Genomic DNA, 20675 nt, shown 5'->3' on the forward strand with positions numbered 1-20675 from the left:
TTAAAACTATGCTTTCAGTCCCATGTTTGGCTTATGTATCCATAAGTGGGTCCATTAAAAGGAACAGCTTGGTGTTTAGTCCTGTCTGTCTGCAGCACTAATGTTGACAGACACATACACGTTCTTGTTCAGATAACAAACACCATAGAGACAGACAGCAGTCCTGAGAGGATTACAAGAAGAGATAATCAGAGGGAACAAGGGAACGAGGCAGGAAGAAAAGAAAAACAAGGGCTGGCCGGCGCTCCGCTGATGGACTAACTCACTGGGTGGTTTGTCTGTTTATTTAGTCTGTGGAGGTGATGGGAACCGAGCAGCAGCCACTGCCAATTTTCTTTGCACAGAGAAAATATTCATGTGGACAGCTGGAATCCAGGGAGCAGTCAAAAATGGGGCACTGGTCAAAAAGGTAGCGCACTATAAAGGGAATGGAGTTCTATTTGGGATGCATCCAAACAGTCTCAGAGCCAAGAGATACAAGTCCCAGCTCACATGAAACAACGCTCCCCATTCAAATCTCAGCATCGATGAGACTTTATTTTTTTTACACCCTCCAAAAATCTGAAAATAATTTGGAATTTGAAAGGAGACATAAGGGGATTTGGCAAAGTAATTAACAATTCCAAGCAGAAATTATCAGTGTTGTGAAATAGTAGATAAGAGTGAATTAAGGTCTGAATCATGAGCCTATGACCACCTTTTACAAATGAAAGATTCAACAATGTACTGCAACTGCTAGTCTCATAAATGATTGTGAAGTAAATGCAGTAGGTTGAGGTTATCTGTTAATCCACTATACAACTAAATAAATATGCCTTTATAAAACCAACTATACTGAACATCACTATAGAGATCAGAGTGGTTCCTGATATCGCTGTATTTTACATAACAAAAGTGAACAATATGCTACCAGACGACTGAAGCACACAGCTGAGGGTGAGCGAAACAATTCAAATACATTTTGGCAACAACACGAGATGGACATCAAGAAGCTATAGAACTTTCAACAACTTGATGTGGCTACGTGCAGTCTATTTTCAAATAGTTTTCTAAGCGATCAAAAAGAAAAAAAGGCAGAGCTACATATCACCACAAATAATAAAAACACTGCTCGTTAACCATTATTGAGACGCCGAGTTAAAAGAAAGTTAATGTGTTATACTAGGCCATTGAAAAGTGTTTTGCATAGCACTTGCCTGTGAGAACGGGCAGACAAGACTGCTGGTTGGGGGAGGGTTGGTTCGGGAGAAGGGAGGGGAGTACCACCCAGTGAGATAGGGGTGGGGGTTGTGCTCATAGGAAACAGTTGTGCTGCATGCAAGGCCTCACACCATGCTGTGGGGCCACCCAGTCGCCAGCAAAATGTGTTTATTTTTATTCTTTGGGGAAAATTGTTCAGTGTGAGATGTTTATTAGAGCTTTGATATGTCATGTGTCAGCTTTTGCTTGCAGGGTATGTGTATACACAAGCTGGACTTGTGTATAGTGGAGGTTGGGGTCGAGAAGCAGAAAGGAAGGAGGAAAAAAAGGGAGGTAGAAACAAAGCCCCCACACACAGTGCTAGGCAGATGTGCACGGGTCATCCACCAGCAGTCTAGGTTGATGTCATGGGGCTAGAACACAGCTCCGTGGTATGGCATGTAATACAAACACATTTCTCAACGGAAATTAAAGAGCAGTAGCTAAATGGTTGGTTGATAAATGCTACAAAATAACATATTGGTAAATACCTTTATTATATTCACAAATCATTTAAATGCTGGACAAATCTCCAGTTTGAATACAAATCCATTTAAAACATGAACTGTTAACATACTTTCACAGAGATCTATGGTATGTAGTGAGAGGCTTTACACAGAGGTAAGGTTCTTTCATGTACCATTAAATGAAAGTTAGCAGAAGGGAATTTATGCCCAATTGAACAATAATGAATAGTTACTGCATGATAAAACTTATCAGAACATTATTCCCAAGTGAACAAGTTGAGGGATGTCCCTCTCAGCAATAACCTGATTTGGGTGACATCCTTGCCAGTCGCTCTCCATCAATGGCAGACTGCAATGCCAGGACCGTGTCTGCGGAAAAAAAAGAAAAGAAATCAGCCAAGGCCAAAGTGTTATAAAAGCTAGACGATACTTGGGATGAACTAGGCTGAGAATGTGTTGTTGATGGAATTACAAATGTAGCTGGTCTGTTAACACATCCACACACCCAGTAATTTTCTTGCGTAGTCCACAATATCGGTCGCCCCAGCCTCAATGTCATATGATGGCATCTCCATTTGCTTGATAATGTTACTTGCTCCCTGTACAACATAAGACAGTGAACTGAGTGATCATTTTTTTTTTATAAAATAAAGCCATTACACAGTATCATTTAAAAAAATGTAACACTACAGTTATTTGTTATTTCAAGTCCAGTTGCAGTGATTGACATGAACTTCTCAGCCACTTGTCCTTTTTTACTTGTCCAAAGGCTCAAGTCACTTGGTCCCTCACCCAAAAAAAGGTCTAACACCATTGACCAAAAAGGTGATTGAAAATGATGTTGTATGATGCAAGAACCACTAGACAGAATAACCTTCATTATTATCACTAGTATTGACAATGGAAGGCTGCTGGTCTCTGATCCCATGTATTATATATCTCCTGCCATTGAGGCCTTGAGCAAGGCACAACCCCCCACAAAGTAAAAAACAGCACTGACAGGCTACTGTATAAAACACATTGGGTCCAACAACCCTTTATCCAACCTTGCTTAAACACACCAAACTCAGATTATCTGTTGAGCAGCTGATTGTTCAAGCAGGCCTGGAGCAAAAGCCTGCACCCCCAGTATCTCTCGTGGATTCTCCAGGAGGGTTGGTCACGCTGCAACATTATTTTACAACCAAGTACTTTTAGTCTTCATAAAATAATTCCCTCATTCAACGAACTAGGGATCAAATCGCTAAGGTGGACGAGGTGGCTAACAAAAGACGTTTATCTATTGGTAAGGTTACATTTTTCGGTGTTCATGGGTAATCTTGACAGCATAGGAGTTACTTGTCAATTAAGCTATTCTAAGAATATTTTGTCAGAATTACATGGCTAGTATTGAATAGTGGAGAAGCCTAGCCAATTTTGAGTGCTTGAGAGATGGTTTTAGAACCGGAGTATGCAGCATTGGTTTCATCAACTGTTTTGGCCAGTTGCAGTTAAACAATAGTGCCAGTGAAAACTTATTTTAGGACATGGGACATGACAATGACATTAATGCATGCTAACAGCTAAATAGTTCATTAGTGAGATAACCAATTCAAAACAGTGTAGGTTGGCTGGTTATCATCTAGTTAGTCTGTTGTATGTCATTATTTTACCTGCTGCACAAATGTCTTGCTCACTCCCTCCTCTGGCAACTCAAATGCAGGTGATGCACACATTATGACTTTTCATTGCTAACCAAAACTTTGCTACAACTGGGAAAATAACTCACTAGCAATTATCAACAAATGTGCAAACGCAGCTAGGCTCATTTTGACCTCAAAAACACATCTGGCAACTGAATGATTGAAAGACAGCTTGTGCTGTAAATAAATATACTCCGATGCGTTCTGCAGCGATTGGGAGGACAGTGAGTAAAACATCACATCTGCAGGACACTGATCTAATTATGATCGGAGTAGCCTAATTGTTTGACAGCAATTTCTTTATTTTACTTGTCCGCTCAGACAACTTAAATCTATAGTCTGCTTGTCCAACAATTTGTTTTACTTGCCCCGGACAAGCATTAATGTCAAGCCCTGCAGTTGCATCAAATTATATTGCAATTCTAGGTCCAGGATGTGTCAAACAAGGAGTCTTTGGGACAGAGATATAGGTATTACCGTCAACTCCTCGTGCACCCTCTCCTCCAGCTCAGAAACCTGGGATATGGCCTCATACACGTCGGTCATGGGTACAATGGAGTCCTGCAAAGACCAGAAGTTAATAACATGCTCAGTTTAGTACTAATATACATATTTTTTAAAGGAACTCAGACCGGTTTTAAACTTACTCTTGAAAGTAGTAATAGTATAATGCACAAGGTGCAATTTGGAAATTAGGTCATGCATCAGCTCCTCTTGTCATGTCAGCCATTGCATACTTTAGAGTTATTTATAACCGGAAATGTCCAGATCAAGTAGCCATGTCAGCTAACATTTTTTGATTTAGTTATTTTTTAGCCCATAGCTATTGTTGTAATGTTTTTGTCACATGAATACACACTAGACATAGCAAAATGTATATAATTGCAACAAAAAGTTAGCTTTAAACCTGTAAAGTTCTCTCCAACAACAAGAGGGGTGTTTTTATTTTTACTAGACAAGTCAGTTAAGAACAAATTCTATTTACAACAACTGCCTACCCAACGACGCTGGGCCAATTTTGCACCGCCCTATGGGACTCCCAATCATGGCTGGTTGTGATACAGCCTGGAATCGAACAAGGGTCTGTAGTGAAGCCTCTAGCACTGAGATGCAGTGCCTTAGACCGCTGCGCCACTCAGGGCGTGAACAGTTTGCCTCATGAACAGTGCTTGTTCCCATAGAAATAGACATGGCATGTGCAGGGGATGTGCACGGGATGTTCCCCAATGCTGGAAGAGCACCCCCCCCTGCTATAACACAGTCTGTCCCCTGAGGACCAATCAGTGGTAAGCAACTAAACAGGGGTTGCATCTTATTCCCTATATAGCACTCTAATTTCAACCAGGGCCCATGAGGGGCCCAGGGTCTTTTGAGCTCACCTCTTCTGATGAGGAGCTGTTCTCCACTTCCATCTCATCAATCTTCTTGGGAAGATCTGCATCATTCACCTTTAACGTTCCATTCAGTTCCTTCACTCTAACAATAAATAAAAAGTTACATTTACGCCTACTACTGGAAATATCGATCGATCAATTGTTTTGACAGTACCTGTCTGCATAGCGTAGTGTGTTCACAGTGGAATCGCATGAGGACATTCCAGGAGACACCATTGCAATCTGGAAAATAAGAAAAACAACAATAACATTATGGCCAATATTAGGTCTACCGTCTAGTAATGTAGGGAGGGAAGGCCAATCGTTTTAACTTTGCTAAAATAAAACAATGTCTTAAAAAAAAAATGGTGAGCACATTATCCTTTTCAAGAGGGAAAAGAGGGGGGGACCATCACAGCTTAGCCTGGTCCCAGATCTGTTGGTTCTCGTGACAACTCCATTGCTGTCATTATCAAGCACATGTGCATCTAGAGCTAAAGCCCAAAGAAAGGAGACAAGCCTTACCATGCATGTCCTGGAGTTCTCGCCGATGAAGGAGTCTCGGAGTACCTGTGTCAGCTTGCTCATCCTGAAGGGGATGTGGTGGCTGTCCATCCCCAAGGAGCGAATGCATTCCTACAAGGAGAGGAAGGAGCAAGCACGGTTTAGACTAGGGGTGTCAAACATACAGATCCAATTAAATCCAGCACGTGGGTGGTTTGTGAGAAAAAAAAAAAGGTAATCATTTGTTTATTTATTTTTATAAACTAGAGAAAAACGATCTCAATTCGACACCGAAATGACCAAAACCTAGGGGTGAGAATCTTTCCCATTCAAGAGAACTCGATACGCATCTAGGTACATAGGCTCCAATACGATAAACTTTTTTGTTTGAAACGATTCAGTGCGATTTGGTTCGATGCAGTAACATCTAATTCATTTTCCATTCCAAATCTGGTGCTGGGCCTCCTGAGCTAGATCTGTCCAAGCCGACTTCTCTGTGTGCGTAAATGATGCATGTCTATGGCGTATACTACTCTATGTAGGCACCTAATCTGAGCCCATTACCACCAAAACATTTGAATTGAATAAAATGCAATCCATATTCAATAAAATGACAGCAAAGGGCATCTTACGCTTATCTGCATACTTGTGGCCATCATCACGATGCATGTCATTAATTTCACAACGTAAGAAATCAACATTTGAAAATTGGACAATTGCTCTTTTGGATGCCAATTACGAGAATTCAGTGTTCTTTTACTTTTCTCGGCATAAAACAGTATATCGGCAGATGTATCATATCGGTAAGTTTTAACCCCCAAAATCCGGACACAAAAAAATTGGTCAGGCTCTACTCTGGACCTCGGATGCAGCCTGCAAGGCTAACTGAGTTTGACACCCCTGGTTTAGAGTAAGGAGCTGCAGCTCACAACATGATTACATTTAGAAAGAAACCCTCCACAGAATTAGCTCCTCACATCATACACATTTAAACTCTCATTTTGGGTTAAGATATATATATTTTTTTTACATTGATACCACTGGTGACATTACCAACACATTTTTGAAGGGTTTTGCATGCCTGCTATATGATCAGATTCACTAGGCACAAAACGGAAGAAAACTGACCGCAAAGGGACTAACTGAACATGTCCAATAAAATTTTGCGTTGCAGAAGGTTTTGCTACCACATGTGCACTAATGAATAGGACCCAGGTAAAAGGGATGTCTAAAGAGTGAGAATGAACGGACAGCAGGCTAGTAGTTGTATTCACCTTGAGAGCCAGCAGGCTGCGGTTGATCTCGGCCGTCTCTACGAGGGTCTGTCTGTCGCTACTGCGAACGTCAATGCCCCTCTCGTTCCCTGCTAGGTCCACCAGGGAGAACTTCCCGTGCACCTGGTTCCTCCTTCGCAGGATCACCTGCAGGACGGCGTGGGAGCGAGACGAGTTGGCGTTGGCTGACGTCTGGCCGGACGTCCTGAGAAAGAGGTGTGTCAGATCATTATTCCCAAGTTATTCACTACGCTAAAGTGAATATATTGGCAGGGGTGAAAGTAAAGTGGTGCGGTACGTCAATCCGGCAAAAATAAATAGTGGGGGTATGCCGTACCGGTAAAACATAAGCCTGTCACAATAATGAACACAAAATGTCAAGAAAACTGTAGGTTAATAAACCATTATTTATCATTACCACATGTCAGAGGCATGAAGCATTTGCGCATAGACTTGAACGGGTGGTATAGTTTACGCGCCAACATGCGATATGGTTTGACGAGAACATTGACATTTTGCCAAGGCAGAGATGAGTGGCCGAAACCGAACGGGAACAGCAGTGGAGGCATTCATTCTGTCCTAATGACAATCACCAAATGTCTTTACACTTGTGTTACATGTCTCTTTCCATTCACCTATTGTTTGGAGGCTTGAAATATGTTGCGAGTGAAGGCTAGTAAAAGGAGCCCTTTGAAGTGACTGACAGATTAAAACAATGTGACTGTTAATACATTTTAAAAAGACTAATCTTGATGACTAGGCTTACAGACCTGCTATTGAATTATTATGGATTTTAAATAGAACTCGATTAGCTCCCACAGCAGGCCCGCCCATTAGGGTGGCAGTTTGATGTGGGTGACATTTACCGACCTAAAAACTGACCAACAACACATCACATTATTCTGCCCCAAAATAATGACAACTTCTCACCCAGTGGCATTAGGGCTATATAGATGCGCGCTGATGCCGCCCCATGATAAGCAGTGCCCACTTTGCCAAAGGCAGGGTGCAAATATTTAGCTTGTCCATGCCCAGCACGCCTCTCCAAGGGGTTGTTGGAGAGACGCAGCCCTGCAGTACTCCAGCAAATTCATTTAACATAGGCTTAATGATGTAGCCTACAGTAGAAATAGTATTACCGTATGTGGTTTTTCTGTAGCCCATAGACTGGAGACCAAATGTATTACCATGTCACCAGAGACATTTAAAAAAATCATTCACTTATGAGGAGTGTGCAGGAGAAAGTCAACTAAAAAGGCAAACATCAGCTTTGGAGCGGATGTGGCAGAATCAGAAGTGGACAGCAAACAGTGTAGAAAATAATCATTTAAACAATAGTCTTCATTTTAATTTTGACTCCACTAACAAAAGGGCTTTGTTGGAGCTTATTTCTTCCTATAATTTTTTGTATTTTTTTAAGTAGGTCTACCTCTGACAGATTCAATTTAGCTATCCATAGATTTGTCAGTATAGCCAAATCCTCCAATACTATCACCATGCACTCAGTATAGACTGAGGACTTTGTGTTTGTTTAAAACCAGGACTTTAAATTGAGTGAGGATATGCCATGCCCTTTCTTAAAAGGGCAAAAGGGAATTTACATTTAGAAATAACTAATCCAGATAATATAAAGTGTTTTATAACAATGCTTAACTCCATGATACCTTATGATAGAAACAAGCTTTAAAATAGCCGCAAAAGATGTGACTGATGCATATGGGGATATATTGATTCGTTTCTATGACTTTCTGAAGCAGCCTTCAATATTTTAGGAGACAAAATGTACTTTGCTCTTTTGTCCCCATTAATTGAGCTTTTCAATTTCTAAAAAGAGAAGATGCTTAATGATTGATGATTTTCTCAATGTAAATCAGATTGAAAATATTAGGATATGTTATGGATATTGAAGTGATTTATATAGCCTACTAACCAGATTTGTTAAAAGTAGTTTACATTTGTAGCACAGGCATATGGATTGGGCTGCTGTTATGTTGCTCTGCTGCCTATTAGGTGAGAAAAAAAATTGACCCAAGACCAAACCTACTGCCAGCCCCTGCTGTATCCTACACTACTCTAGTTTAGCGGGGATATTAGGGGGGCAATTGTCTCTAAGGCGGCAGAGCGTACAGGGCCATAATGCCGCAGATTTTTTTATTATTTTTTTACAGTGCACACACAGGAGGTCCCATACTTAGAAGAAATGTCTGGAGACAGGAAAATGCACACCAGTGTAGGCGGAGTAGAACACGTAGAGAAAAGATAAGCAGTGCTCCGATGCAATGCTGCCTTCTTTTCTTTCCCCTTCTGAGAAAGATATTTGTGCCATGTCAAAAAAACAACCAAGAACAACACACACACAGTTGACAAAGTCACGAGAGAAAGATAAAGGGGCCTGTTCAGGAGGGCGCAATGTAACAGAACGTTCAGATAGAAAAGTATTAGGTAGAACAGATACAATCGTCTATCAGAATAGGTAATCATGTCAACCATAATAATTTGTTCTTAACTGACTTGCCTAGTTTAAAAAACAACATTCATTACGCTTCTATCTGTAAAGTTTTGAGTGTTTCACCTCACTGAATACACCCTGGGTGGAGTAAAATAAAAAAAAAGTAGTGTGTACCTGCATGCACTGCCCATCTCAATCATCTTGATGACGTCTTCAGCACACGAAACGTACATCTCCTGCAGGCCGACCACCTGGACCTGTTGTTTCTCATCCTCTAGCACTCGCAGCTTGGCCTTCTTGTTCAGCAGATCAAATACCTGAGGAGTAAGCAAGTGTGTTAGCAAAATGTCAAATGAGTCTTCTCTACACTTTTGTCCTGTTATCATGGATTCTCCATCAAAAAAAACAAACAAAAACATGTCAACCATCCAAACCACCAAGCTGCTTGAGGAACACTGAGCTTTTCCTTCTCACCTTGCTGTTGTAGATCTCAAAGAATGTCACGTAGGGACACAGGTCCAGACCGGAATATCTCCTCTGCTTCAGGAGGGCGAACACATCCTGAGCTGAAGAACAAGGAGTTACAGGACACTGAAAGACATCATTGAAGTATGTCCTAAGTAAAGGTTATTCACATATAACCTTCATGTACAAAACCTTTTTCTTTGTATATAAAATGTGAGGTGGACAGATCTATTCCTTAGTCCTAGATATTTCTGAGATCAGTACTATCACAATATTTCCTAATCAAATAAGTTAATTGCTCGCGTAAACAGGTTAGCAGACGTTATAGCGGGTGCAGCAAAACGCTTGTGGTTCTAGCTCCTAACAGTGCAGTAAAAATGTAAGACAAGTACCAAAATCTATTTAAAAAAATGAAAGGATACCTCATAGGGATGTGCATCTTTCCCTTTAAAGACGTCAGTTTTTTTTTTAACTCGGTTTGACACGATTCAATAACGTGTTGCATAAACATACATTTTCCATTCTAAATTCAAATCTGCTCCTGATGGAGCTCATGAGCTAGGCCTCTCTGAACTGACCGCGTCTGGAAATTATTTATACGTCTATGGTGCATGTAGGCACCGGAGCTGAGCCATAAGGGAAACTGGGTATCTAGCCAGCAGCGTTGCAGTTCTTAACACTCAAACCTCTGTCTTGCCCATTCACTCTTTCCAAGAGACTGACAGCTGAACTGAACAGCTGAATGCTATGATCTCTTATTGATGTCACTTGTTAAATCCACTTGAAATCAGCGTAGATGAAGGGGATTTTTAAGCCTCGAGACATGAATTGTGTGTGTACCATCGAGGTTGAATGGGAAAGATTTGGAACTGCCTTTGAACAGGGTACGGTAGTCGGTGCAAGGCGCACCGGTTTGTGTCAAGAACGGAAATCCTGCTGGGATTAGGAAGGTGTTCTTAATGTTTTGTACACAATCCATGTCTCAAAAATCCTTCTTTAACCCATCTCTTCCCCTTAATCTACACTGATTGAAGTGGATTTAACAGGTGACATCAATAACAGATCATAGCTTTCACCTGGTCAGTCGCATGTAAAGAGCAGGCGTTCCTAATGTTTTGTACACTAAGTGTATAGCACAACTTTGGATTTCACAGTCTCATAATCGAATGGTTTAGACCTTTTGGAAGTGGACAGATTTGGAGAGTTTCTTGTTCTCTCGGTTGGACCATGCAGTACGGGTGGTAAAAGTATCCTGCGGCAGATGGCTATATAGGTCAGCTAATACATGACTAAAGTCCCAGTGCGCTACTTTTTTGAACAATATATATTTATTATTTTGAATGGTGTATGCACCCCTACATCCCACAGCTATGCTAGAAGATCAATGACTGTCAACATAATTACATGCTTAGTTGTCACAGAAAGTAGTAAGAAAGAAATTTAAGCAAAACAATTACGCAAACCCGTGATTCGTAAAATGTGAATCTATTTTCTGACTGTTGCATGCTACATTTGGATCGGTTAGGAGTCCCAGCCGGATCACTGCTCTCATGTCTTAAACATTTGAACCAGGGACCGATGCGCAACGGTGAATTGTTACATCCCTAATAACTAAGCCAAAAATGCAATGTTGTTGAAGCCAACAGCAAGGAGACAATGAATTACCTGCCATGGCATAGATCCCTTTCGCGTTGTTCTGGCTTTTCCCTGAAAAATCTCCTCCCATTGTCTGGATAGGGTAAAAGATAGGTATACATTTTACATGACATGTTAAAACAAATCTGGTGGACTTTGAGACAAAACTGCTCTAGTCAGTCTGTCAGGTAAACGGTAAGACTTACATGAGTTTTACCACTTCCAGTTTGTCCGTAAGCAAAACAAGTTGCCACCCCACCATCAAAGATGGTCTGGACAAGGGGCTTGGCAGTGAATCTACCAGTGAAAAATATTGGTATATAACCATGTTGCAAAAACAAGTAAATGATACAAACTTCATAGAAGAGAACATACTTGCAAAGGGTATTACGTTTTTTATTTTATCAGCAAATTGTAAAATAATCCTGATAGAGAAAAACAGAACACTATTGTTTAGAAACCAATAAACGTGAATACCTGTACACTAAGTCATTGGTGGATGACTCATCAAAGGAGTAGTCAAAATGGAAGACCTGGTTGTCAAGGTACTTTGTCAGGTCCACTTTCTGCTTGGGCTCATGAAGGAGAAGCGTTCCATTACCAGGGATAGAAACCACATCAATATCGTTCTTAGTCACCTCTAAAACAACCACACATAGAAAGTCAACATGAGAAGCAGCTTGGTGGATACAGGTCAGCCAGAAAAAAGTTTTAGTTTGGTCAATTAAAAGTAACCAACCTTTATTGTTGAGAGGACGCTTGCGAACGCACACACAAATTCTACGAGCTTCAACCTGTGAATCAAAAATAAAATGACACAGCTGATAAACACTAGTTAAGAAAGGCCTCCCACATTTTAACTCTTCTCCTCCATCTTACCATATCAGACAGAGATAAAGGAAGTACTTCCAAGGTCTCTCTGAACTCTTCAATCATCTGGTAAAACTGCTTGTTCGGTCGGTTTGTGTCTTCAAACTACAGCAATGAGAAATACATGTAACGGAGAAAGTGATGGGTAGTAGTATTTAATATTGCCAATACATTAGTAAAGGCTTTTAATGTGTCCACAACGTCAAATGAAAATAAAAGGAGGAAATTGACAGTAAGTCCGATCTACCTACTGATATGCATCTACAAAAATAATTAACACAGGACACGGGCCAATAGTACCAGGTAAACAGACAAACAGTGGCCGTGTCTGAATACCCATACTAGAGTACTACATACTCAAACTGCAAACTAATTTCGGTGTTTGATCTAGTAGAACCCACTTGTCTTTTCCAACAGCTGATAATCAGATAAATTGACATGCCGTACCAAAACTAACAAATGACGAGGTCATTGCAAGTGCACATTAGGAGTACCATTTTCAAAATTTCACATACTATAAAACTTGATTTTCTCGCATACCATTTAGTCATGACCTCGACTAACCTGTACCCCCGCACATTGACTTGGTACCGGTAGCCCCTGTATATAGCCTCGTTATTGTTATGTACTTTTATTGTGTTAATTTCTATTTTGCAAATATATTTTAAAAACTATTTCTTGAACTGCATTGTTGGTTAAGGGTTTTTAAGTAACATTTCCCGGTAAGGTCTACACTGTTGTATTCGACGCATGTGAAAAATGTAATTTGATTTGACTAAAATGAGTATTTGGACATGGCCACTGTCTCATGTGACCAAATCTCTTACTTTTCCTTTCTTGGGCACCATGTCCAAGCTCTTGACTGCATGGGACAATCTTTTGTTCACTGGTTTGCTCATGTCTTGGGGTAGCACTGATCTCCGTCTGCCTGAAAGAGTGTCTAATGGGATGAAGATGCTCACAAAAGATAGCAGGGCGTCTCAAACTAGGAACAGGTCCTCTGGTCTATTTAATCTTATTCATTGTGATATACAAGGCCAAAACAGATCCTAGATCAGCACTCCTCTTCTGAGGCAATATAAAAACACAGGCCCAGGGAAATAAACATAGTGATGTGTGTGACTCAAAGTTCCTAAAGCTCACTTGAGGTGACTGAGGAAACACTCTTGGCCTCATTCTCCTTCAGGGCCTCGTTGACTGGGGGCAGGACAGCAGTCGGTCTCTGACTGTTCCTTTTCCTCTCTCGGTTGGGCACACCTGGAAAATTAAGCATGATGACAAAGGTGAATATCAAGAGGTCTCCGAGTCACTGAGTGAAGCATTCAGAGGGTAATGGGATAAATTATGCCAGTATGTTTGTGCCTTCATGCCAACTCCTTATCACGCCAAACAAAGGTTTGACAATGACTGCAATGGAGTTGGCAAGAGCACAAACAGATCTGGGACCAGGCTATAGGGGAAAGGCAATAAGTCAGAAATCATTGAGGCACACCCCACCTGAAGCTTTGAGGACAGAGGGTGGATACTCTGAAGACAGGGAGTCATGCTTAGTCTTAGCAGCAAGCTCAGAGACAGGAGTAAGGGTCCGGAACAAGCATGTCTGCCGTGTAGACTTTCTTGGAAGTGGAACTGAGAGGAAATTAGTACATTTACCACTACAGTTAAATGAAGTAGATTAATAACTCCTGTTCATCATCCTACTGATCCCAACACTAGACACCAAACCATAAAAATAATGATTTTATATGTAGTCCTACTAAACAGATGGCCACCTTCATACCACCACTAATAAGTGGGTTCAATTTTAGTTGGGTGAATCTGGCATGCCATAATCAAATGAGAATTGCAGCAAATGCATTACTTTCGATTTCAATATAAGCTGTAAAACAGAGATGAAGCAGAAACAGTGCTGTGTTTAAAAGAGAAAAGCTGACAGTAGCTTTGGGAACGACTTCAGTGCTTATTAGAAGGAATTGTGGCGAGTTTGTGGAAACAAAGAACACATACTACTAGCATGCTAAGAAATAAGATCCAAATCACGGAGTCTGCATTTCACTAGAAAGAGTGCTAGTACACTTATGCAAACTGCTCAGGGTCACTATTCAAATTATATAGACATATTCACACAGTCTTTTGGAACCCATCACATAAGGAACCTTTTGTCACAAAATGGCATTCTATACTGAACAAAAATATAAAAACCCAAGTATTGGCCCCATGTTTCATGAGCTGAAATAAAAGAACCCATGCACAATCCCTGTTAGTGAGTATTTCTCATTTGCCAAGATAATACATCTACTTGACAGGTGTGGCATATCAAGAAGCAAATTAAATGGCATTATCATTACACAGGTGCACCTTGTGCTGGGGCAATAAAAGGCCACAAAAATGTGCAGTTGTGTAACACAACAATACCACCGATGTCTCAAGTTGAGGGAGCATGCATTTGGCATACTGACTGCCGGAATGTCTACCAGAGAATTGTAATGTTAAATTATCTACCATAAGCTGCCTCCAACAGCATTTTAGAGCATTTTAGAGAATTTGGTAGTACGTCCAACCGGCATCACAACCGTAGACTATGCGTAACCACACCAGCCCAGGACCTCCACATTCGGCTTCTTCGCCTGCGGGGATTGTCTGAGACAAGCCACCCGGACAGCTCATGAAACGGAGGAGTATTTCTGTCTGTAATAAATCCCTTTTGTGGGGAAATACATTCAGATTGGCTGGGCCTGGCTCCCCAATGGGTGGGCCATGGATGTGCCCCTTGGCATAGATTCTATAAGTGTCTGGAACTCTATTGGAGGGATGCAACACCATTCTTCCACGAGAAATACCATAATTTAGTGTTTTGCATTCTAGTTGGAAACAGTACATTCCACATGATTATACTCTACATTAGTTAATCAGTTATGTACAGAAAACATACAGTCCCACTTGAAACAAAAGCCTGTCCACTCAACCCCCACTAGTAAGTAAAGACAAGAGTACAATTATTGTGCACCTGAAGATAGAACCACATAATGGCCTGTATCTTCAAATCAAGGTATCAGGCTGCCCACAGGGAGCCCCATTCCGAAATGTTGCCCAATTATTGGCAAACAATCTGATCGGTCAAAAGACCAATTAATGTCAGATGATCAGAATTTGGTTGCCTGTGTAAACAGCCTAAGTGTGTGTGGAAATAGGCCTATAGGATGTGATTCCATCTCATATTAAGTGATTTAGCATATGATTTGCTTAGAGAAGAACATGCATTGCATGCAAACCTGTCTCCTCAGGAGGACCCGCTGGAGTAGAAGCTTATGAAGGAAATATCCATAATTAACCATCAAACACAAAACAATGAAATCCACACTTAAAACATACCGGAACTAGGCAAAAATCACTTACGACTGGAAGGAGCAGGGACCCCGGATGAACGAAGACGGCTTTCACATTTCTGGAGAAAAATCACACAGGCAAACATTGCTCCTGACGTTAGGACCACAAACTTTCAAATGAATGCACTTTGAACCTCAAGTTCCTAGGTCCATCCCTAGAGTACACTTACCTTCTCCGGAGGAGCAGGTATACTAGTTGGTTTCATGCGCTCAAAAAGCTCTTTGTTCAGGGACCATAATTCATTCATTTCAAGCTGAAGAGCAAAGGGCAGGAATAATAGTATGTCAACAATCAGTTTCAGTTGACAAGACTTACAGCACATAGTATCTTTCATTGATCTAGCTATGCTAATGTCTGTTAGTATTTTGATAATTATTGCACTGTTGATATGTCAGCAGTAAAGTTTTCAAGACAAAACATTTTCAGTACAAAGCTAGAAGTGTGACGATGCAAAATGCATAATCATGACACTTGCTGAATTGTACTCTAACATTACGGGCTAAACTCCACAGTGAAGGAAGTTCACCACAGAGTAGAGTTTAGTCCAATATCTGTACAGGGATGCAAACTGGTGAGGGCCCAAAAAGGTGACACTTTTTGTGTAAAAGAAATCCCTGCTAGGGGGAAATACAGGCTAACTAATTAAACAAAGAATATGATATACATGATCAGTCTGTGTGTAAAATAAGTGGTTCATGTGAACCTAATACATAACTAAACAAATGTTTAGAGAATGTTATGTTGCCTAGACTTCACTGCAAATGACACTCAAGCCTTGAGGAAAAAACAATACACTAAATTGTTGTTAGCCATGACAGCCTTTATAATAGAATGCTTGTGGCACTTGGGAAAAAAAACATCTTAAGTAGAAATAGAATGAAACAGGCATTCTATTTTTGCTCTATTATAGTGGCCACTATAGTAGATATTGATCAAGTGCACAAGGCTACATGTGTTTAAAAATAACATTCACAGAGTAAAAACATTTAATAATCCCCCTCACACGTGTTACTGTCAAGTTCAACAAAACCAATATCTTTGGGCTACACTGCATTATATACTTTCTGCCTGTGGACATCTGTTCTACAATGTGCCAGCAGAGCATGAAACCCTTTGTTGGCATAATTGTTATCTTTCAGGTAGAGTACACCTGGCTACACTCTTTTAATCCACTATATTGAAAAAGTGAGAAAGAGAGAAAGTGTGTGGTGTTCCTTTCACCTAGTGGCATCCAGCTTAAGCCAGGCCCAACTCCACTTGTTTAAAAAGCAACATCTTATTTTTCACCCAATTCTCTCATCCTGAAAATTAACCACATTCTGTAAAGGGAAAACATTACTTTGTTAGCTAATGAACACAGATTGCCAGGGTCCAGAAAGCAACTAACACGTTATAACTTGAGGAACGGTGTTGTGCCGAAAACCTCCCCTCTGCCAGAATTCTCCCCACCTTCACGTGAATACGCACAGTCAATTCATTGCTGCAACTTGCTTGCTAGTTGAGATTTCTGCCCTTCACTCCGTTGTCAGTTTAGCCAACATTTCACTGTGTCCTTCAAGGTAGCTGTCAATGATCATGTTAGGCTGCATTTCATTTTATATGCCGGTTTGATCGCGGGGAGGCTCTAGTAATGTCTGCAGTTTTCGGTTTGACTATTAGTCTATAAATAAATCTCTTTGCAAAAGTGAAATGTTTATTGCCTGCCTACATTTTACTCCCTCTGTTTAATACAACACACACACATACATGAATTTTTCATTTTGGTTGCCTATCCTGACATGAAGCTTGTTCTATAGAAAGTATTCGACTCGTGACAAAAATAAGGAAATTAGAAGGGGGGGGGGGTGACTAGTTTGCATCCCTGAATCTGTAACATAGATAAGGCACTTGTCTCGCTCTCGAGCCACTTACCTCTTTTCCCCTGCATACAGATTTCTCTAACCATTCAACCGTCACAGTACACTTTGTGGAATCCACAGATTTGACATTTGCAGCATGCACTCGCCCTGTAAAACACATTTAGAAGTAAGTAGTAATATCATGAAAATTAAACCCCGTTTGCAAGGCCACACCAACGCCCTAGACCAGAGCTACAGTTCTTTCAGAAAGTATTCACACCCCTTGACTTTTTCTACATGTGTTACAGCCAGAATTTGATATGTTGTCACTGGCCTACACAAAATACCCCATAATGTCAAAGTGTAATTATGTTTTACATTTTTTTTTATTTTATACAAATTAATAAAAAAAATAAAGCTTAAACATCGAGTCAATAAGTATTCAACCCCTGTTAAGTCAAGAGTAAATAAGTGCTTAACAAGTCACATAAGTTGCATGGACTCACTGTGTGTAATAGTGTTTAAGTAGTAGTTTCAAGTATTTTTACTTAAGTAGTTTGTGGTATTTACATTTGACAACTTTTACTTCACTACATTCCTAAAGAAAATGATATACTTTTTACTCCATACATCTTCCCTGACACCGAAAAGTACTCGTTACATTTTGAATGCTTAGCAGGACAGGAAAATAGTTTAATTCACACTTATCAAGAGAACATCCCTGGTCATCCCTACTGCCTCTGAGCTGGCGGATTCACTAAACACATTCTTTGTAAATTGTCTGAGTGTTGGAGCATGCCCCTGGCTATCTGTAAATTTAAAAAATAAAATAGTGCTGTCTGGTTTGCTTAATAAGGAATTTGAAATTATTTATACTTGATTATATTTTAGGGCCATTTGACCAAGGAGAGTGATGGTGCTGCATCAGATGACCTGGCCTCCACAATCACCCGACCTCAACCCAATTGAGATTGTTTGGGATGAGTCCGTATCTGATGTGACCACCATTTGCCTCATGCAGCAGGACACATCTCCGTTATAGAGTTGATCAGGCTGTTGATTGTGGCCTGTGGAATATTGTCCCATTCCTCTTCAATGGCTGTGTGACATTGCTGGATATTGGTGGGAACTGGAACACGCTGTAGTACACATCGAGCCAGAGCATCCCACACATGTTCAATGAGTGACATCTGGTGAGAATGCAGGCCATGGAAGATATGGGACATTTTCACCTTCCAGGAATTGTGTATAGATCCTTGCGACATGGAGCAGTGCATTATCATGCTGAAACATGAGGTGATGGCAGTGGATGAATGGCACAACAATGGGCCTCAGGATCTTGCCACGGTATCCATGTGCAATCAAATTGCCATCAAATAAAATGCTATTGTGTTTGTTGTCCGGAGCGTATACCTTCCCATACCATAACCCCACCATGGGTCACTGATGTCAACATCAGTAAACCGCTCGCCCACACAACGCCATACAGTCTGCCATCTGCCCGGTACAGTTAAAACCTGGATTCATCCTGTATAGCACACTTCTCCAGCGTGCCAGTGGCCATCGAAGGTGACCATTTGCCCACTGAAGTCAGTTATGACGCTGAACCATTTTATTGTCCACAGCACAAGGTTCACCTGTGTAATGATCATGCTTTTTAATCAGCTTCTTGATATGCCAGGTGGATGGATTATCTTGGCTATGGAGAAATGCTCACTACTTTTTGTGCATATGTAAAATGTCAGATATTTTATTTCAGTTCATGAAACCAACACTTTACATGTTGTTCAGTGTAACGTTAGGTCACCTAACTTTAGCACTACAACGGCCATAACTAGTAAAAACATATCAAAGAATTGCTTTATTATCCTATAGCTAGCTGTGTCTACTAGCTGCTAACAACCACACAAGTTATGTTAACCACACATGCACCAATAACAAACAATACGTTTTTCGATTAGCTTGAGTGGCATTCAAGTAACGTTAGCTAATTCAATTCGTCGAGTTTTGTAACTTATTCACCTATAACTTACTGACCCGCGTCAGTGTATTACAACAAATAATGTTCATATTAACTAGGTAACGTTATATTATTTGGGAGGTAAATCTGGCTAACTGCAACACTAACAAGGGAAATAAACAAACCTAGCTAACAATTCCTTAAAATAACCAAATTAGCTTACCATCGCTTCTTTGGATGTTGACTGAAAGTCCAACAAGAAGGTTCGCCATAGTTGAATCCATGTGAATGCGTAAACTCACTTGCCAAGTTTTAAAAAGTTATTTACATACAACCTAACGTTAGCTGGCTACAGTCAAGCACCAAACAAATCCCAATCCGCCGCCAAATGTTTGAAATCAGTTTCTCGTCAGCGGATGAGGTAGAAAAGGGCGATGCTGATTGAAGCAAGGGCGTTCTCAAAGATTGTCTATCAGAAAAAGTAGCTCGGTAGCCACATAGCCATGTGGTATTATTGCATTTTTTTATTAAGCTCAGTGAGTATAACCAATAACGATACATTTGAACGAATATAGATTGGACATAGTGAAATATTGTTTGCATTTCCTGTTTTGAATACAGGTATATGATGAAAAAAAAAAATAATACAAATAAAATACAATGCATTGTCATACATAACCACAGTGTGGCAGTAGCTAGCTACTATACAATTTGGAACCTCTGTAGCTACCAATTGCATGGCATGTTTGTTTGGAACCTCAATAATCAACTATTTGTTACTTTGACTCATTGCAAAGACACTCATTATTTGCTTATTATGTTAGTGTAATAAGTGCATAGGCCTACAGTCTTGAGCTTGATACTCCCAGCCCTGCCTGACCCCCCAAATGTTTTTGCAATCTGTCTTATGACATCATTACCCTTTTCAGTGTGAATTGAGGGTAGTTACTTTATCTGCCATTTTATCCAGTTATTTGGGATAATACAGTCATAGGCCTACAGTCTTGAGCTTGATACTCCCAGCCCTGCCTGACCCCCCAAATGTTTTTGCAATCTGTCTTATGAGGACATCATTACCCTTTTCAGTGTGAATTGAGGGTAGTTACTTTATCTGCCATTTTATCCAGTTGTTTGGGATAATACAGTCATTTTGTTGGGCAATATGTTCAAACTAAAGTGCTACAGGTTGTTCTCTCCTTTATTTGTGGCTGGGTTTGAAAAAATAACTAGACTAATCCATACTTGGGGCTGCAGGGTAGCCTAGTTGTTAGAGCTTTGGACTTGCAACCAAAAGGTTGATAGGCCGTCATTGAAAATAAGAATTTGTTCTTAACTGACTTGCCTAGGTTAAATAAAAACTTTTAAGTGGTTATAAAAAACTATTTACCAATACAGAACGGCCAGGTTACAAACCATGAAAACATATTTCCCCTGAGATAAACTAACTGTGCATGATAACCTTATGAGTCTAGATTAGAGGTAGATTAGACTCAATCAAAACCAAACCTGGCCAGAGTAGACATATTGTAGCT

At 40.4% G+C, this 20675-nt stretch overlaps 1 protein-coding gene across 2 annotated transcripts; it reads right to left on the bottom strand.

Annotated features, from left to right (window-relative positions):
* Positions 1-1719: 1719 nt before the first annotated feature.
* Positions 1720-19594, bottom strand: LOC139386906 (kinesin-like protein KIF2C). Of its 2 annotated transcripts, XM_071132781.1 has the most exons (22): positions 19367-19594; positions 17257-17351; positions 15515-15598; positions 15355-15403; positions 15231-15263; positions 13456-13587; positions 13102-13215; positions 12786-12886; positions 11968-12063; positions 11828-11882; positions 11566-11728; positions 11295-11385; positions 11119-11182; positions 9463-9554; positions 9163-9305; positions 6540-6744; positions 5287-5397; positions 4937-5004; positions 4768-4864; positions 3866-3949; positions 2212-2305; positions 1720-2075 (listed from the first exon to the last, which is right to left on the bottom strand). In XM_071132781.1, the coding sequence occupies exons 1-22, from the start codon at positions 19425-19427 to the stop codon at positions 1999-2001; spliced, it is 2109 nt and encodes a 702-aa protein (XP_070988882.1). In that variant the 5' UTR covers positions 19428-19594; the 3' UTR covers positions 1720-1998. The 2 variants fall into 2 exon arrangements, with proteins under 2 accessions (XP_070988882.1, XP_070988883.1); XM_071132782.1 differs by lacking the exon at positions 15231-15263.
* Positions 19595-20675: the final 1081 nt, after the last annotated feature.

Source organism: Oncorhynchus clarkii, chromosome 28 (genome assembly GCF_045791955.1).
Source record: "Oncorhynchus clarkii lewisi isolate Uvic-CL-2024 chromosome 28, UVic_Ocla_1.0, whole genome shotgun sequence".
Lineage (NCBI taxonomy): Eukaryota > Metazoa > Chordata > Actinopteri > Salmoniformes > Salmonidae > Oncorhynchus > Oncorhynchus clarkii.

Excerpts from the sequence above, each read along its gene's own strand:
- LOC139386906 (XM_071132781.1), bottom strand. The coding sequence starts at position 19,427 with ATGGATTCAACTATGGCGAACCTTCTTGTTGGACTTTCAGTCAACATC. Across the intron at positions 13,588-15,230 it reads GGGTCCTCCTGAGGAGACAG|TTCCACTTCCAAGAAAGTCT; the intron begins GTTTGCATGCAA and ends ATTTCCTCTCAG. Across the intron at positions 9,306-9,462 it reads TTGAGATCTACAACAGCAAG|GTATTTGATCTGCTGAACAA; the intron begins GTGAGAAGGAAA and ends CTTACTCCTCAG.